Source organism: Somniosus microcephalus, chromosome 3 (genome assembly GCF_052327205.1).
Source record: "Somniosus microcephalus isolate GS21.2 chromosome 3, FLI_Smic_1.0, whole genome shotgun sequence".
Lineage (NCBI taxonomy): Eukaryota > Metazoa > Chordata > Chondrichthyes > Squaliformes > Somniosidae > Somniosus > Somniosus microcephalus.
The window spans coordinates 342694661-342717715 of NC_140989.1; the positions used below are offsets into that span (position 1 = coordinate 342694661).

The 23055-nt window shown below is 45.1% G+C and overlaps 1 protein-coding gene across 1 annotated transcript in view; it reads left to right on the forward strand.

The window, feature by feature from the left end:
• LOC147122292 (dihydropyrimidine dehydrogenase [NADP(+)]-like) overlaps window positions 1–23055 on the forward strand; it is a 1139740-nt gene that overhangs the window by 500914 nt on the left and 615771 nt on the right. Inside the window, exons 6-8 of the mRNA XM_085983269.1 lie at window positions 3642–3838; window positions 14260–14341; window positions 15130–15217. Coding sequence (XP_085839395.1) covers window positions 3642–3838; window positions 14260–14341; window positions 15130–15217 — 367 coding nt within the window. The remainder of the gene's footprint in view (window positions 1–3641; window positions 3839–14259; window positions 14342–15129; window positions 15218–23055) is intronic.

Below are 23055 nucleotides of genomic sequence, written 5' to 3' on the forward strand. Positions count from 1 at the left end.
TCATATTCAGGGACTGAAAGCAAATTGAACCAGTGGAATGAATGATGAGAATGAAATTGTTGTGGTTGATGACTTGATTTAATGTGTAACTGGACAATCACAGTATACTGTGAGAAAAACCTGACCAGAAACAACACAAACATTTACTTAAATGGTATGTGTCATTTTTTATAGTGCAGATCAATTCACTGCAATTACTATTGAGTTAGAAGGCAACAGCCGAGAATGACCTGTGAATAATGTATTTCCCTCACCATTTACATCCCTGCAGGAATTTCTGAATTAACATTTACCTGTAGCTTTTCAAGTAGAACAGAATCCCCATCAATCTGTTAGCTGATGTAATCAACCTGGTTTTATTTTGGTTTGTTTTCCATGCTGTCAAGTAATCAGTTTGGAGCAATGGCCACGGAACTCACGCCTCAGGTTGACAGACGTGGTTCCCGAGCTGTGTGAATCCCGAGGCCATGCAGGGAATTTCAAAAAGTAGGGGGAAAGAGGCTCTTCAGTGTCTGTAAAGTACCTCATAATGATTTCAATTTTGGGTCCCTCGCCGCTGCAGGTCGGGTCGGCTCCACGCTGACAGATGTGCCTGTGGGAAAGGCGCATGGGAATGAGCTGACATCGAGTTCCTGACCCGCTGTCAAAAAAAAAACAACTTTCCCACCCGACCTGCCAGCCGATCGCGCCCCCTACCACCACGAGAAATTCAGCCCAGAGCCTCTGACTTCTTAATCTCATAAAGAGTCCGAGAGGTAAAATAGCACTTGTTTGTTATTAACAGTTTTTGATTTTTGTTTAAAGATCAAAAATATCAATGCTAACTTATATCTAAAAATGCTACCATGTAAGTTTTGCGATTTAAGCTTTATTTTAAAAAAATGCAAGACAGCAAGTTCTGCAATTCCCTCCCTAAACCTCTCTACCTCTCTTTCTTCCTTCAAGACACTCCTTAAAACCTACCTCTTTGACCAAGCTGTCCTAATATCTCTTTATGTGGCTCAGTGTTAAATTTTGTCTGATTACACTCCTGTGAAGTGCCTCGGGGTATTTTACTGCATTAAAGGCGCTATATAAATGCAAGCTGTTGTACTTTAACTAAGCCAAGGAAATATTTATTACAACAGTGAAATGGGATTAAGTCTGCAGTTGTACCGCAGACACTGTCCTTAGACCAATATCTGTATAGTGCAGTGCTCAGCTGATGGGTCTTAGCTACAATACTGACTGGGGGAAAAATTGGGTGAGTAGCGCCACCTGTTAGCGCCTAAAGAGGCAGTCAGTGGCTGTAGCGCCACTGGCTGCGCCTCCCGCGATATTCAGCAGGGGCGCTAATGGTGGCGTTAGACATTTGCGCTGCGCTGCCACCGATGACGTCATCGGTGTGCGCAGCGCCCCGTTCACGCCCCGTTCGCGATATTTGGTAGCGAACGGCGCAGTTGCGCCGTTCGCTACCCGCGCCCGGTTCACGGGGCCTTACTGTGCCGGCAGAGGCGCAAGTTAAGGTGGAGGTGCGGGGCGGCCGCCTGCCAGCACCTCCATCCCCGGCCTCCTGGTCCCCCCCCCCCCCCCCCCGCGGCATTGCCGGCTGTTTCCCGAGAGCCCGGCACTTCTCCTTGGTGCCGGGCTCTTTTGCCGGCACTCGCGATCGGGGCTCACGCTGTTGCAGGCCCCTCCCCCTTAACAGTGGGAGGAAGGCCTGCAGTACCGCAGCGTGCCGTGCCGCAGCGTGTGGCGGCGCTGCGGCACGTAGCGCTGCGAAATTCACTTTCAGCGCCCTAAGAGGGACGCGGAGCGCCTCGAGCCACGCCCCGTCTCCCTCTAGGGGCACTTCAACTGAATTTGCGGCGATCGCTAATGTGGCGATCGCGGCGCAAATTCCAGCGCCTAGGCGAACTTTGCGCCGCTTGGGCGCCTCAGGCCAATTTCTAGGCACTGTGTCTTACAAGGAGCTTAGTAACAGGAGAGCTCTACGTTGCTTCCATGTATGCACATACACAGATTACTGCTCCTTGTGGGTAATTTTTAATGTAGTAAGTGCGCCAGTGCCAGGGATGGTTCTCTTTTATGGGTAAAAGAATTAAAAATAAACTTATAACATTCCCAGAGAGTCCAAGGAATCAACTGATAACTTTTGAAACATGGGGCTGGATTTTGCCAGCCCTGTGGAGGCGGGTATGGAGGCGGAACTGCCGGGAAAATGGCAGAACCCGCCTCTGTGCCATCTTGCCAGGAGGTGGGTAGCCGTCCCGTGCTGGGTCCTGTCTCCTTGGAGGCGGGAAGGGATTAAAGCCTATTAACTGCCTGAACAGGTAGCTAACAGGTAGAAAATAGGATTATCCCCATTTTGCCCACACAAGTACAGGCTTCCCGAAGGCTCCGAAACCCGCCAGGTCAGCAAGGCGAGTAGTGCATCTGCGGGGCTGGGGGGGGTGGGGTGGGGGTGGGATGCAAAAGTATGCTGTGAAGGTAAGTGATGGGTGCAAGTGTGGCAAGGTAAGTATCTGAGGTAAGTGCAAAGTGTTAGAAAAAGTGTACTTACCTTTGTTTCTTCCTGCAGGCTTCAATCGGTGGGTATGCGGAGAGTCTCAGACCTCCACAGCAGAGATGACAGATGGCCGTTGCATTCTCCAAATTTTTGACAGATGAAACGTCATACGTTGAAATTCTCTGTAACCAGCTTTCCCTTAATTGGCCTGCTAAGCCCGTTGGGCAATCAAGGGAAAATAGCGTGGGTTGGCCAGAAGTTGATGGAGGCGGGACTGAAACCCAACAAGTGGGAGTCCCGCCTCCAAAAGCTCCCCATTGGCAAAATCCAGCCCGTGGTTTCACAGTCCAATTGGTGTGAGACTGCCTACTTTAAAATGTCTCATGATTTTTGCTTCAGGTTGTAAGGTGTCCGAATTCCAACCTTGCTCCCAATTTATACTGCCACATTAATGTTGATATGCACCCAAGTTTATATTTCACTGACACGAAAGTGTTAGCATAACTGCAGTCCCAGAGTTCGAATGGACATGCAGTCACTATCGTTTCACCTTAGTAGCTACTCATAGCCATGGAGGGATCACATACTGTTTGACTGCCTCATTCAGTTCTAAATCTCATTGGCCTCAGTACGGTCACTAATGGAATTATCAAGATGGAGACATTAACAGCAAGTTCCCCAGAGGAACTGACACCATTCGATGGAGCCTGGTGAAACATGCCATTACTGGGGGAGGCTGGGGTAACATGGACGCTTCGTTCACTGAGATCAAATAATCCTTTCATGCTTCGGGCTTAGAAGTTGCTGCTTGTTCCCTGAACCCAACATTCAAAGCATAATTTACACACATAAGGTTACTTCAAAGCTTTTTGACCTCTAATGTTTAACCTTTAAAGCAAATCAATAGACTTCGAGATATACTAATATGATGATATCTGCAAAGTTGCGCCCCAAAATACTTTCAGGAATTGTTCAGTTTGTGTATATGTATGTGTGAATGTGAGATAGATATAATATATATACACTCAGCATAATACAGCCATTTTAGTTCTTGCTAGACAATTGAGATTAATTAGAGTTTTTTTAAATATTATTTGATTAAGCAGAAGGAACAACTTTTTCAATTTTAATATTTTTTCTCTCTTATACTTAGGTGTTGAAGGAGATGAAAATTCCTCAGATTCGGAATCCCTCGCTTCCGCCTCCAGAAGAATTACCGGAAAGCTTCCATGCTAAGATAGCCCTGATTGGATGTGGACCTGCCAGCATCAGTTGTGCTTCCTTTTTGGCTCGATTAGGCTATTCGGACATCACAATATTTGAAAAACACGAATATGTTGGAGGTTTGAGGTAGCTTTTGTGTTTTGCTTCCATGACCGTGATTAAGTTGAGACATTGTACAAAGTAGTTGCGCTCTGCCTGCCGTTTCATAATGTGCTCTACCAACTGTTGTCACTTTCTGTAACTAAAATTGTACACTGCAAATCTAAACATCTTGCAGTTGACAATAGTATTTACTTTTAATCATTCACTATGCTTTTCTCCTACTTCGAGAATATATTATACTGAGATTAGAAAGAAAGGCGCCTGGTAATTATCCAATCGTAATATGCTTATTTGTTTAGACTTGTGTTAATAGCCACTAGTTGTACCAGACCACAGCTGCATCTATGTAATAGTGAAGTGTTCGACTTGAGCCTAATTTAGGTAGTTCATTAAAAAAAGACTATAATATAGTTGCTAGGAGGCTATTGAGTTAAATTCAGATCATGAGGCAGAAATTCCGGTCCCTACGGGTGTGTACGCGCTGTGTACTCACCTGTAGGGCCAACGGAAATGCCGGTTTTAGGTATGCACTGCGCATGCGCTGGAAACCGGCATTTCTGATCTGTCAAGAAAGCTCTCGACAGATCCTCCGACTGCCCGGGAGAAGGGCCTCTGCGGGGGGAGAGTTCTGTTTTTTGGAGACCCTCCGCCCGCAGAAAACACTTACAATTCTTGCGCCTGGTAAAAGCAGGCACAAGGCCTGCTTTTACCAGGATAAGAGTTGAAAAAAGTTTTTTAAAAATTTCCACTGATTTATCATTTAAAAATACTTTAAAGAAAGGTAAGTTTATTTTTAGCCCCGTTAAAAACTTTAATTTTTTTTTCAAAAAATAAAATTTTTGTTTAAAATACTTACTTTATGTAATTTAAAGTCATTTTAAAATGTGGATTTTTAAAAAAATGTATTTAAAGTTTTACTATGTTTTTGGGGGTGATCTCTGTTCATATGTTTGACAGGTCTTCCTGTCAAATGTACGAAGGGAGATTCCCTTGTCTGATTGGCGAACCGCCTGCGCCTCTGGGATACATGGGCCCTGCACACTGGCAGTTTGGAGAGGCCCAGCAACGGAACTCTGTGCCTCCCGGGAGCCCTCCGGTCTTGGCGCAGATTTTTCCAGACCGCAGCTCTCCGCCCGCGGGAGGCCTGCGAACGGAATTTCTGGGCCATACATATCTTTTTTTTGCTTGATTTTCTTTTTTATTGAAGTTTGCATTGTGCACAACAGTATAGTTGGAGAAAGCAGAGCTCCGTGTATACACACACTGCTGACCAATCTCCCAGTGCCAGAGGCTTTTATGGAAGATTGAAAAGAGCAGATGCACTTGTTTCCCACCCCAGTCGCTTAAGACTGCAGTTATACAACAGCCACCAACCAGTCTGAGTCTGAGACCTGTACTTGCCAGCTGTGATGCACAGATGGCAGAATAGATAAATAAATCTGCAGGTGTGGGCTTCAACACATGCACAGAGCTCCATTCCTCCAGTCACTAATTTTTAATGTTGGGTGTTAAATCCGTGAATCTTGATGTATGGTGTCCTTCAATAAATAGACAGAGACTGCAGAGGAACAATCAACGGTGTTTACTGGATGAGGGTTACTCTAAAAACTAACAGTACAAATCCCTACTCAGGGTTTATATACAGGTGTGGTCACTGCCGGTACTACAGTATACAGGAGCTGTAAAAAGTAGTTCTCCCCTTAAAGGTACATACACTACATTGGGCAAGAGAGGTCTACTTTCTAATAATGTTAAGCAGATACCATCTAAAGTTTTTAAACAAGTTCCCAAGGGCCCAGTGGATTGCTTGTGCACTTTTTAAAATGCGGCTTTGCTCAGGTCTGCCTTATACTGATGCTGTTGAAATTCAAAGCAGTGTAAAATGGACTCTTGGAGGGGATCTTGTACTACTTGGAATTCGTGTGCTTTGAAATCTGAGTCATATTATCTACCGAAAACCACTTTGCATCAGTACGAGAATGCAGCAATAACTGTGTCTTAAAATGTAGACGCAGTCGATTTTCTCTTACATTAAAAGTTGCCTTTTTAGCCGAGCTTCATAATGGCTGGTTATTTTAAACTGCACTTTTAACATTGGATTGATGCCCAAGAGAAGGCCTCACAAATGCCAAAAGTGCAATATTAAACTCTGCTATCATTGGTGTTCTGCAAAATCTGTTTCACTTAGATGTAGGGCAGAACCAGAATCGTTACAGATCCATCTGCTCTGTGAAATGGTGAAACTAAGGTATCAGACCGCCTTGAATTTTAAACAATTGCAATTGCTCCAAATGATTTGTGACAGTTATCAGAGCGACAATGTTATTGATGATTTTCTGATGGAAACCTAAAACTCTTGCGTCTAATTACTTTTAAATGCTTCCACTACAGTATTAAAATGAATGACATAAAATAAATTAGCCTTGTTAAAAGGAGATAAAGCAAGTCCTTAACAGGAGAAGTCCATTCTACTGAATTGTTCCATAATCCCAAAAGATTATAATAGGAGATATCTATGCACTTACTGGCATAGAAATTTGTTTAGGCCTGTTTTCGGGCCTTAAATGGCTGGCACGCTGGGAGTGCCTGCCATAAGCCAGAGGCTTGAGGCTCATCCAAAGCTAGGCCTCGAGCCTCATCAGCATATTTCCGGTGAGCTGGAGGCTCCTGTCACACCTCCAGAGGCAGTTCGCTGATGTACAGGCAACTCCTGGGGGGTGGGGGGAGGTGGAGAACGGTGTCGGGGGTGGGGGGGGGGCTAACACGGGCCAGTAGTGGCCAGTAGTAGTGCATGAAGGTAAGTATTAAAAAAAAACTTGCATTTTTGTTGGCGGCCACGGGTTAGGCCTCAGCAAACAGAGGAATGTCTGGGTGGAGCATGCCCAGCTTATCGCCGCTCAGCGTTAACACATGCAAGGGGCCGAGTGCCGTTTATTCCTACTTGTTTAAGCAGTCGCAGCCACCAGGGACGCCTGAATATAACTCAACACAATATGGGGTCAGACGTATTTCAGGTGTCCTTGAGACACAGGACAAAGCCCAGCAAAATTCGTTATTTTTACCCGTTTTATGCCTGAAAAACAGAGTCCAGTTACCTGGCCAATATCCTTGTTTACCATACTGACCTACTAGTTATCAGGTATTTAGTATAGAACTCCACCTGATGTGAGATCATGAACTTTCGCTCTAGTGACATTATGGGGTCAATTTTTGTCCTGCAACCACCCTGATTTGCAGTGGCAGCAGGACAGTAGAGGTAGGCATAAACGGGCCTGCTTAAAACAGAGAGTAGGAATAAACGGGCCATTTTCAGGTTGGCAGGCTGTAACTAGTGGGGTACTACAAGGATCAGTGCTTGGGCCTCAGCTATTCACAATCTACATCAATGATTTGGATGAGGGGACCAAATGTAATATATCCAAGTTTGTGGATGATACAAAGCTGGGTGGGAATGTAAGTTGTGAGGAGGATGCAAGGAAGCTTCAAGGGGATATGGACAGGCTAAGTGAGTGGGCAAGAACATGGCAAATGGAATATAATGTGGAGAAATGTGAAGTTATCAACTTTGGTAGGAAAAATAGAAAAGCAGAGTATTTTTTAAATGGTGAGAGATTGGGAAATGTTGGTGTTCAGAGAGACCTGGGTGTCCTTGTACACGAATCACTGAAATTTAACATGCAGGTACAGCAAGCAGTTAGGAAAGCAAATGATATGTTGGCCTTTATTACAAGAGGATTTGATTATAAGAGTAAAGGGGGGAAAATTTTGGTTGCTTTGCGCCTCCCGTTGGCGCCCTAAGAAGGCGCTAATGGGGCGCAAAGGAACTAGCGCCTGGGCGCGGCGCCACCTACGTCTCCCGCGAAATTCAGCGGGAGGTTAGCGGCGGCGGTAACTGGTAGCACCCCACAGCGCTGCGCCCCGGCCGCGATCTTCGGGAGTGCCCCCCGACTTATCGCCGGGCGCTATGTCCGACGGGGTCAGGGGGGCCTACCTGCGGCCGCGGAGGCGCTATATAAAGGCGAGGTGTGGGGCGGCCATTTTTGTTGCTGGCCGCCTGCCAACACCTGCCTCCGCTGCCGTCCCCAGCCTCCTGACCCGCCCCCCCGTGGAATGCCGGCTGCACTCAAGCTCTCTTGAGTGCGGGGCTCATTTGCTGACACTCCCGATCCCCAGGGGCCCGGCTAGACCCTGGGTCGCGCTGTGCAAGGCCCCTCCCCTTTAAGAAGGGGAGGAAGGCCTGCAATACTGCAGCATGTAGCGCCGCGATATTCCCTCGCTGCGCCCCAAGAGGGAGGCGGGGCATTTCCAGCAGCGTCACGCTTCCCTCTTGGGGCGCTACCACTCAATTTCCATTGTGGGGGCACTAATTTTAGCGCCCCGGCGAAGTTAGCGCCCCCAATTTTTAGCCCAAGATGCCTTACTGCAATTATATAGGGCCCTGGTGAGACCACACCTGGAGTATTGTGTACAGTTTTGGTCTCCTTACCTAAGGAAGGATATACTTGCTATAGAGGGAGTGCAACGAAGGTTCTTGAGATTGATTCCTGGGATTGGGGGGGATTGTCCTATGAGGAGAGATTGAGTAGACTAGGCCTATATTCTCTAGAGTTTAGAAGAATGAGAGAAGATCTCATTGAAACATACAAAATTCTTACAGGACTTGACAGGGTAGATGCAGGGAGGATGTTTTCCCCTGGCTGGGGAGTCTAGAACACGGGGTCACAGTCTCAGAATAAGGGGTCGGCCATTTAGGACTGGGATGAGGAGAAATTTCTTCACTCAGAGGGTGGTGAATCTTTGGAATTCTCTACCTTAGAGGGCTGTGGAGGCGCAGTCGTTGAGTATATTCAAGACAGAGATCGATAGATTTTTGAATATTAAGGGAATCAAGGGATATGGGGATAGTGCAGGAAAGTGGAGATGAGGTAGAAGGTCAGCCATGATCTTATTGAATGGCGGAGCAGGCTCGAAGGGCCAAATGGCCGACTCCTGCTCCTAATTCTTATGCTCTTACGTATGAAAATCTGACTGCGCTCAGCACTGCCAGTTTTCCACTTGTTTAACACCCTGCTCGATGTTTAGGTCAGAAGTGGGGCAGGCATTTGAAGCTCTCATTCAATGTAGGTTGGAGCTTCATGAACATATGCAGAAAAGGGCCTGCAGGAGTCTTGCGAATGCCAGTGAAACCTGTTGGGGGGACAAGGCTCAGCTGGATTTGCAGGCAGAAGCGTATTTAAAAAGCACATATGTTTTACGGGTAAATACGTTTCTTGTAGTTATTTTTGCTTCCAGCTGGCACTTAGGCTTTCGCGAGCCTTTGTGCCAGATGCAGATATTTTAATTTTTTTTTTACCCCGTTGCTTCCTTTATTGGCACCTGAAGGTTTGTCACCAGGAATCATTCGAGGCGATGTGTTTGGAGGAAAAGGGGACCAGTGGAAGGATGCCAGGGTGGTCAGGTGGCCCTAGAGGTGCACTGAGCCCTCCTGCCCACTCCTGCACCCCTACATCTGCAGAAGTAGCAAATCTCATCTTGGCATATGTTGCTGATGGAGGCTTTTCTTCCCAATGATGGCTGTGCCAGCAGGCCCTAAAGTGACACTGTAATTAGATGTGAATACCTGTTTCACCTTTATGCCGGAAGGCCCTTCAGAAGCATCACAATCACAGCGTGTCATGTTTTACATGGTATTGCATGAAAGAAGGCGTGCCAAGGTGATCAGCAGCCCGCTTTGCCTGGCTTGGTCCCGCCTACCAAGCTGCCACTAACCATTTCTGCAGGCTCTCAAAAAGCCAGCTGGGAATGACTGCGGTAACTTGCCTTTCTCAGAGTCTTAATCAGCAGAGGGGAGGTTGCCAAGCTTTGCCATCTGCTGCAAGGTCACCAGCGGCTACCAGCAACACAGAGCTTGCATGTGTGCAAGGACAGTAACAAGTCAGTTGTAGCCTGAAACTTGGCTGCCCCTTGCAGGCATGCTGCAGTGCTGACCAATGGGATGGTGCTGTAGAGTGGCGCAGATGAAAACCATCCTCGCAAGCATCTTGACGCAGCACCAGCTATCTTGACTTCAAAAACCATCCGAGTGCCGGGCTGCATCCTCACTTGTCTGCAGACTCGTGCCTGCACCTATGGAACCCTTTCCCTTCATTCTGGCCTCTAAATGTTTGTCCCCTTCCATTTTAATTGTCTCCAGCCCTTTTAAATTTGACGTACTTGTCTCTTACTAGTGGTATCATCCCAAGCATCAGCAGTTTGCACCTGGAGTTGTGAATCATTAGGCAAATAAGGCTAGACATGAAAATTCAGTGCTACTTGCACTTGGGATTCCGGTAGGTCTTGAAGCAGTGCTAATTAGAATAGAACTGTTTTACAATGCCTCCTTCCATTGGGAACAGTGGGCTCCTAAGTCATTCGTTCATATCACTGGGATAAAGCTTCAAGAAGTACAATTTTTCCACAAACTGTCTGTTCTGATATTGCCTTTCACCAGCAATTCAATATAATAGTAGAGGACCAAAATGTAACAGCAAGTGTACTGATATCTCCAGTTTATAACCTTTAGAAGTTTAGCTTCCCATTTAAGCATGCAGGTTAATATTTGTGTTACTGTGAAGCACTGTACACAATAAATTTAAATTCAAACATGTGTAATGCAAATGTTTTACATTCAAGAAAATTTAGTTCTGCCTAACAATAGTTTGTAATTCACAATATATATTAATGATCTAGACGAGGGAACTAGGTGTAATATCTCCAAGTTGGCAGACGACACAAAGCTGGGTGGGTGTATGTGCTGTGAGGAGGATGCAGAGAAACTCCAGTATGATTTGGACAGGTTGGGTGATTGGGCAGATGCATGGCAGATGCAGTATAATGTGGATAAATGCAAGGTTATCCACTTTGGTGGCAAAAACAGGAAGACAGATTATTATCTGAACGGCAGTAGATTGGGAAAAGGGGAAGTGCAGCAAGACCTGGGTGTCCTTGTGCACCAGTCACTGAAGGTAAGCCTGCAGGCGCAGCAGGCGGTTAAGTAGGCAAATTGTATGTTGGCCTTCATAGCGAGAGGATTCGAGTACAGGAGCAAGGATGTCTTGCTGCAGTTGTACAGGGCCTTGGTGCGACCACACCTTGAGTATTGTGTGCAGTTTTGGTCGCCTTATCTGAGGAAGGATGTTCTTGCCATGGAGGGAGTGTAGCGAAGATTCACCAGACTGATACCTGGGATGGCAGGAATGACGTATGAAGAGAGATTGGGTCGATTAGGCTTATATTCACTAGAGTTTAGAAGAATGAGAGGGGATCTCATTGAAACTTATAAAATTCTAACAGGACTAGACAGACTAGATGCAAGAAGGATGTTCCCGATGGCGGGGGAGTCCAGAACCAGGGGTCACGGTCTAAGGATAAGGGGTAAGCCATTTAGGACAGAGATGAGGAGGAATTCCTTCACCCAGAGAGTGGTGAACCTGTGGAATTCTTTACCACAGAAAGCAGTTGAGGCCAACTTATATTAAATATATTCAAGAAGGAGTTAGATATATTTCTTAAGGCTAAAGGGATCAAGGGATATGGGGAGAAAGCAGGGACAGGGTACTAAATTAGGATGATCAGCCATGATCTCATTAAATGGCGGAACAGGCTCAAGGGGCCGAATGGCCTACTTCTGCTCCTATCTTCTATGTTTCTATGTAATCTAATCAGAATCAGCCACATTAACATGTTCATATGAACCACCTTTGGTCTCTTCACAAAAGTGATAGCACATTTAAAATAAACAAATTAATGTCTTTATTAACATAGTAGTCAAAAAACTTTGTACAAATCCATTTGTTACTACAATCATATAGCATGATTCATCCATAAATATGTTAGTAGTGTGGCGCTGTATTGCTTTGTCATGCTATGTATAATCACAGTTAGGCTGCATATCAAGGAAGGGTGTTGTGTGAAATGTAAAAAGAGCTTCACACTGGTGCAGTCGGGAGTGCTCTTTGGATGTTGGGGCCAAGGCATGCTATAGTTGAGCAGACAGTGTTTTATTCTACAGCTGGCTTTGCTCTACCTGACCTTTGGAGTGCTTGATGCTTACACTGGAAGGTGGGTCAGTAACCTGAGGACATAGATTAAAGATCATTGGCAAAGAACCAGAGGGAAGATGAGGAGAATTTTTTTTTTTACGCAGCGACAGAATCTATTTGGTTAGAGTTAAAAAAAACAATAGAGGTGCCATTACACTACTAGATGTATTCTATAGGCCACCTACTAGTGGGAAGGATATAGAGGAGCAAATTTGCAGGGAGGTCACAGAGAGGTGAAAATACTATAGAGTAATGATAATGGGGGACTTCAACTATCCTAATATAGACTGGGATAGTAATAGTGTAAAGAGAAGAATTTGTGAAGTGTATTCAGGAGCATTTTCTTGATCAGTACATTTCTGGCCCAATGAGGAAGGAGACATTGCTGGATCTGGTTATGAGGAATGAGGTGGGTCAGGTGGATCAAATGTCAGTTGGGGAACCTTTAGGGAACAGAGATCATTGTATCATAAGGTTTAGATTAGCTATGGAGAAGGACAAGGAGCAATCTAGAGTTAAGATACTTAATTGGATGAGGACCTGGCCCGAGTAAATTGGCATCAAAGATTGTCAGGCAAAACTGTAATTGAACAATGTGCTGCCTTTAAAGAGGAGATGGTTCTGGTACAGTCGAGGGACATTCCCATGAGGGGGAAAGGTAAGGCAAACAAAGTCAGAGCTCCCTGGATGACGAAAGAGATAGAGAGTAAGATGAAACAGAAAAAAGGGGCTTATGACAGATGTCAGGTTGAGAATACAAGTGAGAACCAGGCTGAATATAGAAAGTTCAGAGGGGAAGTGAAAAAGGAAATAAGGGGGGTGAATAGAGAGTATGAGAATAGACTGGCAGCTAACATAAAAGGGAATTCAAAAATCTTCTATAGGCATATAAATAGTAAACGGGCAGTAAGTGGCGGGGTGGGGCCGATTAGGGACCAAAAAGGAGACTTAAACATGGAGGCAGAGGGCATGGCTGAGGTATTAAATGAGTACTTTGTGTCTGTCTATACCAAGGAAGAAGATGCTACCAAAGTCATAGTGAAAGAGGGGAGATAGTTGAGATAAAGAAAGACACACCCGAGTGACTACCCTTGTGACTATTTGTGTGGGATCTTTCTTTTCCGGGTGCTTCTACGTCATGCTATCCCTGCGGCTTCAGCAGAGGTAGAGGCAGCCTCCTCATCTCCGTGCTGTGCCTGCTTGGACGCCTTTGGTGGTTGTCCTCTGGGTTTTGGAGCCACTGATGGCTCCGCTTAAGTCTGCTCCTCCTGCGACTGTGCATGCGCAGTCTCGGCCATCACTGTCCGGGGAGGCATCTGGGGCTCTGACCAAGGGGTTGGCAAGGGGGTGGAAGTCAGAGCACTTGGAGCGGAGCCCCCACTTCCATATCCCCTCCCACCATCATCCCTCTCATGGGCCACGCGCAGGGCAGGCCTAGCAAGGCCCATTAGGGCGAGATTCGATTTATCGACGGGATCCACGCAGCAGCAGGGTCGCCCCCCACCGCCGACCTCTCCCGCCTCGAAGCCGCCCAGGTAGGCAACATCGTGGCCTATGACTGGGTACCTAAGATGGAAAAGTGTTCTATTTTGCATCAATGCACGATCTCACCTGATGAACACAAAATTTCACCCATACTACCAAAATGTTGAAAAAAGCATCATCAGAGCTGCTTATGAGTACAGGAAACTCTTTTTTATCCGGCACCGACGGGACCGGCGTGGTGCTGGTTTATCAAAAAGTCCGGATTACGGAGAGTTAAAATTAAAAGGTATGAGAGCTCCGTACACAGCAACAAATCCAGGCTTCCCTGTTGCTTAGCAACAGGTGCAGGAAGCCCGGCCACAGACCAAGCTTCCCTGCAACTAGTGCAGAAACCCCCGATTACACAGCCAAGAATCAAGACACGGCCACTAATATGAAGAAAAACTTACCTGAACCTACTCCTGAATTTTGCCGGTTAACCGAGATTTCCGGTTGTTTGGGTGCCGGTAAATCGAGAGTTTCCTGTAGTACAAATAAATTTAAAACATTAAACCAATGATTTATAATAGGTTAAGATGATATTTAAAGTTCATGCCTTAAACTATGTCCTTTTAACATAATTGTTAAGTATTTTTTAAAGATGCTGTTTCTTTTTATTAAAAAGTCAATGGTGAACATTAAATTAAAATTTCTGTTTTTAGTTTCAAGAGATTAGAAATCAGCTTGTGAAACTACAGTGAAGAGTCATTCTTTCTTGGCAGCAAAAATTTATGCTATTTTAAATTTAAAAAAGAGAAATGTGATAAATGTTGATTTGCATTTAGAGAAACCCTTTTGCAGTCATCAAGGAATAATGAAACATGCTTTCCTTTTCTGCAGCACATCTGAGATCCCTCAGTTCAGGTTGCCTTATGATGTTGTCAGGTTTGAGATCAGACTGATGGAGGACCTTGGTGTGAAGGTAATGGAACAACACAACCACCTTGCATGCAAACAGAATGAAGAATGGCTTGAAGTTTACTGAAGATTAACAGAAAACTGTTACACACATTAGTAAAGCACAATTAAAAGTGGCATAATTGTCGGAGTTGGGAAGGACACCCGCTTTAATTCAGAGCATTTGTCTGTCTGCGATTTGAATGTCACCAGTCTGGAAAAGGGCAATCAATAGTTCTGTCTTGGCTTGGCAGCATGTGATTAATTATCTGAGAGAAACAATTTCTTAAACTGTTGAGAGTATTCAGCATAATTAATTGATATTTGTTTCTTTTTAACCAAGATGTGTTTGCTGCTTGCTTTTACATTTTGCATGTATAATTATGATGAGGAAGAAAATAACAGAACTTAATATTTTAAAAGATAAGATTTATTTATTCAAATAAGCAGAAGATTATCAAAATCTGATTTTATAGCTTTTGCATGCAAAACCCAATCATAGCTTTGATCTTTTTCCACAACAATTTTTAAAATGAGCACTTGAGTCTTGATAAGGTCAATATTCTCTGAGCACGTTTCAGTGCAAGAAACTTTACATTCAAATTTTGCAATGGAAAATTCGACATTTTTTAATTATAGCAGAGTATTTAAAAAAGCGTTTTTTAAAAAAAAAAGGAAATAAGGACAGCTGTAGTTTCTGAAAATTCTACAATGAAAATATAAAAGTATAAAAAATAAAAGTCAATTTTTTTAAACTGACATACATGAACACTAAAGCATATGATCATCTTTTGTATTTTGTGATTCTGTTAGATTGTCTTTGGTAAAGGTCTGGGAATTGAAGGAATGACTCTAGAGACCTTGAAGCAAGATGGATATGAAGCAGTCTTCATTGGTATAGGTCAGTGTACCAACTGTACATGTATTCTTTGTCCTTGTTTGATAGCAGAGAATAGTCTTTTCAACTTGAAAACCCTTACAGTAGGTTTTGGTACACAGGTGTGCAATTTTCTGTCTGTTTATAGGTTCGTTATTTGAATTGGGATTTGACTTCTTAAAGCCATGTAATGAATGTTTCGCTCAACAAGAAAATCAATTGAAATTTCAGTCTCAAGTCTTATCAACAAAACAGCTGATGTACGCTTGATAGTTCTACACAAATATAAGATCAGGTTCAAGTCTAAAAGTGCAAACAGCTTGCATTGTCTTTAGTGGCTAACATGATGTAATCTAAGTGAGGGCTCACTATTTCATCGCTGCCTATTTTGACATAAGAACATAAGAAATAGGAGCAGGAATAGGCCACTTGGCCCCTCGAGCCTGCTCCGCCATTCAATAAGATCATGGCTGATCTTGGGCTCAAAGCCACTTCCCAGCCCGCTCCCCATAACCCTTCACTCCCTTATCTTGCAAAAATTAGTCTATCTCCACCTTAAATGTATTTGATGATCCAGCCACCACAGCTCTCTGGGGCAGAGAATTCCACAGATTTACGACCCTCTGAGAGAAGAAATTCCTCCGCATCTCAGTTCTAAAAGGGCGACCCTTTATTCTGAAACTATGCCCCCGAGTTCTAGATTTCCCCACGAGGGGAAACATCCTCTCTGCATTTACCTTGTCGAGCCCCCTCAGTATCTTAAATGTTTCAATAAGATCAATAAGCACAGTAGCACATCAGCATTATAAACAAGCTCTGAATATTGCATCATTTCAATAATGAATAAGATCTTTAGCGAATTAGCATATCCTTTAAAATAAATCCTCGGAAAGGCATTATGCTGTCGTTCCAATATTTTAAATTAACAATCAATGAGCATGGTTATTTAAGATAGCATAAAAATATAGAGCTCCACAAGCTTGATGTCAAGTTTATTTCTCAAATGCCTTTTTATTCTGTAAAATTCAGTTATTTAAGAAAAAAACATTTTTATTATGTATCGGTTTATTCATTGGATGCTGTATCGGTTTATCCTGAAATTAGCACGTGCACTTTGGTTCTACAAATATAGCAGCAAAATATCCAGAGTTATATAATGGTTCCCCAAAAGGTTTGATTCACTGATCTTTGAATTAATATCATATAAACATACAGTTGATTTCAGTGATGGTAAGCAGTGTGGGACTTTGCTTTTTCGTGTGCGTTCCAAAATTTTTAAAGGATTGAAAATGAGCAAGGGCAGCCTTTGATGCAGGCGTTCTTGTACTAAGAGTATTTTTCAATTATAGTGCCATACCAGTTTCTTTCAGATCTGTTCAATACTTTCACAATACCCAGTAAAGGCTGTTTCCTCCTGAATCGTTTACCATTTTGTTTCTCTTCAATGCTCCAGGAGCTTGCAACCTTGACCTCCCAGTGTACTTACAACATGCCCATAAAGAAAATCTTGTCATTATTGAAGGTGCTGCAGAATCAGGGCGATTTGCAGATTAGATGTCAGAGTGATATGTTAATTTCCACTTTGCAAAATCTGTTAATTGACTTAATTTTGGATAGTTATCCATCAATTTGGCTTCTTGTACAATTGCAGTTTTTATTATTTCCGAGGTCATTTAAAACCAGGCGGTGAAGTTCCTCCTGCCGATAATTTTAATTAAAAAGTTGGTGTGAGTAGAAAACCATGATATGCTCCAGTCCACTTTTTGCTAAAATTGACAGGAGAATTTACCCCCCGCCACTGCCCTTTCCAAATGATTTGCTGTTGAAATCAAACATGTTTATTGTTTATCTTGAATTTTTTCTATTGTGCCAGCTCTTTGAAATGTGCTTATAATGCATAATTTAAAAAATATTGTGTTGTTGGCAGAGGCTCTCGGGTAGGGTCTGGGGACGGGGAGGGAGGTGATCGGGAGAGGATTGAGCAGGGGCCAGCCGCATGCTTCGGCACTGCCGTGCAGACAGGAGGAGCACTCATACTTCTCCCGGCTCCACATTCAGGTAAGTATTTCTTTTTAAACGCACCTTTTTGGTGGCGGTCCCGTTAAGGCGCATCTATGCTTAAGCCTTTACCAATATGGCCACTTCCAGCACGGACTGTGCACGCACACGCACGCTGTCTGTCATATTGGACGCCTGGCTGCCCGCTTAGCATGCCTGTAAAATGCCCGTCTTTCGGAGGAGATGTTAAACTGAGGCCCGTCTACTTTCTTGGGCGGACGTAAAAGATCCCGGGGCAGCTGCCTTCAAACAATAGCTGGGGAGTTCTTCCCAGTGTCCTGGACAGCATTTATCCCTCAGCCGACTCTGAAAACAGATGATCATTTATTTTATTGCTGTGTGTGGGAGCTTGCTGTGTGCAAATCGGCTGCCCCATTTCCTACATTACAACAGTTGACTCCACTTCCAAAGTACTTCATTGGCTGTAAAGCGCGTTGGGACGTCCTGAGGTCGTGAAAGGCGCGATAGAAATGCAAGTCGGTCTTTCTTTAAAACGGACACGGCACCAAGGAATTTCTATGCCTCTGACTTAAAACTGAAAGAATTGTTAAACCTTTTAATATTTAGTATCACCAAACACACAGTGCAGAAACATACAACTAATGGTGATTACAATTTACAGATGTGTATGTTTCTGTATTATTTCATACAGGCGTGCCGTTAGGTGGAAGCCAAGTTAGCATTTAATGTTTGCAGCCTTAGTACCTTCCATAAATTTACCCCCAATTCTTTAATAACTGAGTATTAGCAATATCTGAAAGCCTTATATTCTTGGCCTCTATTCAAGAAATTTAAAAGGCACCACTGTCAGACAATACCATGTTTTAATTTAATGTGGAATAGCTACGGTTTGTACTTAAGATTGTTAGCCAGTCAAAAGCCATCCTGCTCATTGCAGTTCAACGTGTGCTATTTTCTTTTAAAAGACTCCATTCTGCCAATCTTTCAAATTAAAAACAGGACGATAGTTTTTCATATATTACATGTCAAGATGCGTACGGAAAAATATTAATTCATTTAACAATTTATATGGCTTAGTGTATTATGCAGTAAACTCATGTATGCTGATGTATTACAAGAGTTAAGTACGCAGTGTACAGTTCAAGAAAACAGACATTTGATTAGTAATGAAAAACAGGCATTCTTTAATTCAGCACAACTGGTTTGGTCAGGAATTATCCACTAAATAAAAGTTTAGAATCAAAATGAAGCGTCTTTCTTCTTGGCAGAAGAGATGTTATGGCATTGATGCATTACTTGATTAATGAGCAGTAGCCTCAAAGCTACTGGAGAGATTTGTAAGAAATGATTTATTATTCTGTTGGTATTGCCTCTTTGCTCTGAATTAGAGATTTAAGCACCTTTGTTTGAATTAACTAAATGAAATGCAACATGTGACAAATGGGAGCATATATCTTTTGAAAGGTTTGTCAGATGCAGATAATGTATGTAGTTTTTTAAAAATGCTGTCAATGGGTCTTCCTGTGATGCTTTATTAAAATCAACACAACTGGATTATTGGCATCTATCATCTGAACCAGAAAATTAATATTCCACGACTTGTGTTGAAAGCTTCTTCTTCTTAGGCAGTCCCTCGGCACTGAGGATGACTTGTTTCCACATTAAAAATGAGTTCTCAGGTGACTGATGAGTCCAATGTGGGATCTACAGGGCAGGATTTTCATTGAACCGTGGAGGCGGGATTGGAGGCGTGTGGGGGGTTAAAATCGCGAAAACTGGCGGGCAGGACCAACCCCGCCTCCATCCCGCCTCTGAGCAATTTTAATTCATTCGTGTCTAATGGTCCTGTCTCCATCCCGCCTCCAAGAGGCGGGATAGGCCGTTAAGGCCCTTAACAACCACTAAATTACCTCTTTAATCCCATTTTGAAAAGCCTTTGCGATTTTAACCCTTTTCCCACGTGAAATACGCCTGGTCTGAAACACGCCGGTGAAACCTGGCGGGAGCACAAGTGGATTGCTGACTATCAGCTGCAGGTCACCCATTAAAGAGGAGATTTGATCAGCCATCATTTGCAGGTGGCAGGACTTTGTTGTCTCGGGTCTGGGGGAGCTTTTTGAAGGCTTAACCACAGCTGTGGAAGTTTGGAGCCTGACACCCATCTCCAGTGTGACCTCCTGGGAAACCCCTCTCGCCACCTTCATTGAGCGCTTCCTCAACTGAGGTATATACCAGAAGCATGGGAGCCATTTATTTCCTTCCCTTCTGGGCATTAGATGAGCTCGAGCACCAGCCGCAACACCAGCAGAACCAGGAACAACAGCAGCACCAACAGAAGCTGCACAGGCCAAAAGGGGCCAACGCATGGAAGCCCGTTGGCGCAGGAGATACCCCCCAAACAGGGTCTACAGACACAGGGTCAGCTACCTCAACATGTCTGAGCAGCAGTGCCAAAGGCGGCTCCGACTTTCACGAGAGGTAGTGAGTGACATCGGCGCAATGCTGCAACAATACCTGCAGCCCAGAGGACCAGGTGGACAAGCCTTACCAGTGGCCGTCAAAGTCACCACCGCACTCCACTTTTTTGCCTCAGGCTCATTCCAGTGATCAGCAGCAGACATCAGCGGCATCTCCCAGGTGGCTGCACACACTTGCATCACACAGGTAACCGATGCCCTCTTTGCCATCGCGCACAATCGCATCCATTTCACCAAGGATCAAGCTAGTGTCACAGTGCGAGCGGTTGGATTAGCTAATCTGGCAGGCTTTCCAAGGGTGCAGGGCATCATTGACTGCACACATGTGGCCCTTAAGGCACCCATCGCAATCCAGGTATTTTTGTCATCCGCAAGGGCTTCCACTCCCTTAACCTTCAGCTGGTGTGTGACCACAAGAAGGAAATTTTGCATGTTTGTGCCAAGTACCCTGGCAGTTGCCATGACTCCTTCATACTGCGCCAGTCTAGTGTGCCTCCGCTATTCAGTCTGCCAGACCAACTTAATGGATGGCTACTTGGAGACAAGGGCTATCCCCTGAGGACGTGGCTAATGACACCGTTGAGGAGCCCATCCAACGAAGCAGAGGAGAGCTACAACTCCAGCCACATGTCCACCAGAGCCATAATCGAGCAAACCATCGGTTTGCTGAAGATGCGGTTCCAGCACCACTGATCTTATGGATGGACCCAGAGGCAGAGGGCCGACATGCAGCTGAGCCAAGCTGGCAGAGTCCTGCGCCCTCCGACTAGGACTCTCCACTGCTGTCCCTGTCTCCACAATCTGCTGATGCTCACTTGTGAGCTGTGATACACCAGGTGACACCACTACTCTATCTCACGAAGGTCCCACCGAGGTGTAAGTGTCTGCGCTGGTGCTGGGTGCGCTGAATTCTTCTGACGCAGCGCCCTCAGAGGTTGCAGCTTCCTCTGAGGAGTCTGGCTGCTCAGGCTGTTCCTCCTGGCTAGTGGAGATGGCTGCTTGCGATGGTCCTGTGGGGGAGTAAAGGACAGAGTCAGAGATGTGATGCCAAGGTAACATGCAAATTGCATATTGCAGATGCTCATACGTCCATCTGTTAGAGCTTCAGAATCATTATCAGTGACTCATGCAATGTCAGTGAGAGAGATGGTAAACTATTCTGTCACCAGCTTGCTGTGTTGCACCTGTCTGTCCGTCCCCCACTTGCGCATCTTCCTCAACTCCAACAATTTCCAGGACCACCTCCTCCCAGGGAGTGAGGTGGGCTAGTGAGGGTGTCCCTCCTCCTGTCCTCGCTCTTTCTCTTTTATTGTGAGCTCTCTTTTCCTGCACTGAGGGAGACAAGTGGAGGTTGAGTGAGAATGAAGGAGTGAGTGTAGAGATTCCATAGCATAGATACTTAGAAGGAGACAAAGATGGAGTGAGGTGGCAAGATCAAGGGCCCTCCCTGTGTGTTGTCAGTTGTTTGCATAGCATCACAGTGATAGGGAGTGTGAGGGCTGCATAGTCGAATAGTTAGGTGAATGTGACCATAGAGAGAAAGGGAATGGGTAGGGTGCATGGATGTCAGTGTCAAGTGGGATGTGGAGGAAGAGGTTATCAAAGCTGAGTGCTGGCGAGGAAAGGCAACGGGGATTAGATTGAGGGTGATGGGAAAATCATACTCACTTTTCCAGTGCACTGAAGGTCATGAAATCTCTTCCTACAATGTATCCAGGTTCTGCGGGTCACTGCTAAGGAGTTGACCTCCTCTGCCACCTGTAACCACACGGCCTTGGTCTGCTGGGGAGGCTACTTCCTCCTTGATGAAGGGAAGAGCACCTCCTTATGTGCTCTAGCTCCATCAACTAATGCCTGCAGGGCCACATCATCGAATCTGGGAGCAGACTTAGCTCTCCCGCAGCTCATGGTGCCTCCAGGTCCCTCCCACACCAAAGGCCAAAAGGTTGGCAGTCTGCAGAAGATGCAAGGCTTGCTGTAGACCTTAAATGCAGCAGCAATGATGACATCATCGGAGGCGACTTTCAGACTGGAAAAACTCATTTGCCAAGGGTTCCCACACGTTGGAACTCAATTGGACAATTAAGTTAAATTCGCATCAATCTCCCACATCGATTTAGATTCATGTGGATAACACGAAATGCGGATTACACGACCCCAACCCGCCCCTGAATTAAAATTCAGCCCACAGTCTCTGTCACAGGTGGGGCAGATGGTGGTTGAAGGGGCGGGTGGGTGAGGTGCTTGGGTTGACGTGCGCTCCTTGTGCTGCCTGCGCTTGGCTTCCGCTTGCTCCCGGCGAAGAGACTTGAGGTGTTCGGCGCCTTCCCGGATGCTTCTCCTCCACTTTGTGCGGTCTTGGGCCAGGGATTCCCAGGTGTCGGTGGGGATGTTACACTTTTTCAAGGAGGCTTTGAGGGTGTCCTTGAAGCGTTTCCTCTGCCCACCTGGGGCTCTCTTGCCGCGTCCGAGCTCCGAGTAGAGCGCTTGCCTTGGGAGTCTTGTATCGGGCATGTTGAAAGCTAGTGTCCAAAATAAAATAATCTGCAAAAGAGCACAGATGCAGCAACTCTTGCGAATTTATCATGAGAGACACGATTTCGAAGTAAAATTAAGCCTCACTTATGATCGCACGATAGAACTCTCAAATCTCAGGATTTTTTAAGTTTTAGGTCGGCGGCTGAGTGAGGAGCCGATTACACGCCACAATCAAACAGGGCGTTCGTTTCTCCGCAGCCTCGCCCCCTCACTGGAAGCCAAGCTTGCACGTCGCTGACGTCCCGGTACCATAACGCCTCGACTGACGTCTGTGCCGACCAATCAGCGATGGCCACCCAAATACCAAATAAAGGCGGGACCTGCTTCGCCGGGCTTGGTTTCGATTCCTCCCCCCCCGCCCCGCCCCCACCGCCAACATTGCAATTCTTAAAGGGGCAATGCACCACATGCAATGCTCAGGATGCAACGTGCATTTCTGTCGCTGCAGGCTGCATAAGATCTTTTTTGTTGCTTTTTTAATAAACCAATAAGGAGACATTGGGGTCTTCCCATCAAACAAAAGTTCCCCCATTTTTAGGGGGGCACAACTAATAAAGAACTAAACTATAAAAGAAAAGGAAACTTATAAAATTTAATATTTTTATCACCCTTGCCCAGCACACACTCCAGTCCCTGCGGTGCCCACCGGTTGCGAAAGGCCGCAAGCGTACCGACGGACACCACGTGCTCCTTTCTCCGGGGCCAGCTGGGTGTGGACAAAGTAGGTTTTTAAAAAGTATTTTGTAAAGCATTTTCAGATGCAGTAATATAGTTTTTGTAAAGAGCCCTGACCTAATGAGGTTAATAAACCAACTGTTAATCTACATT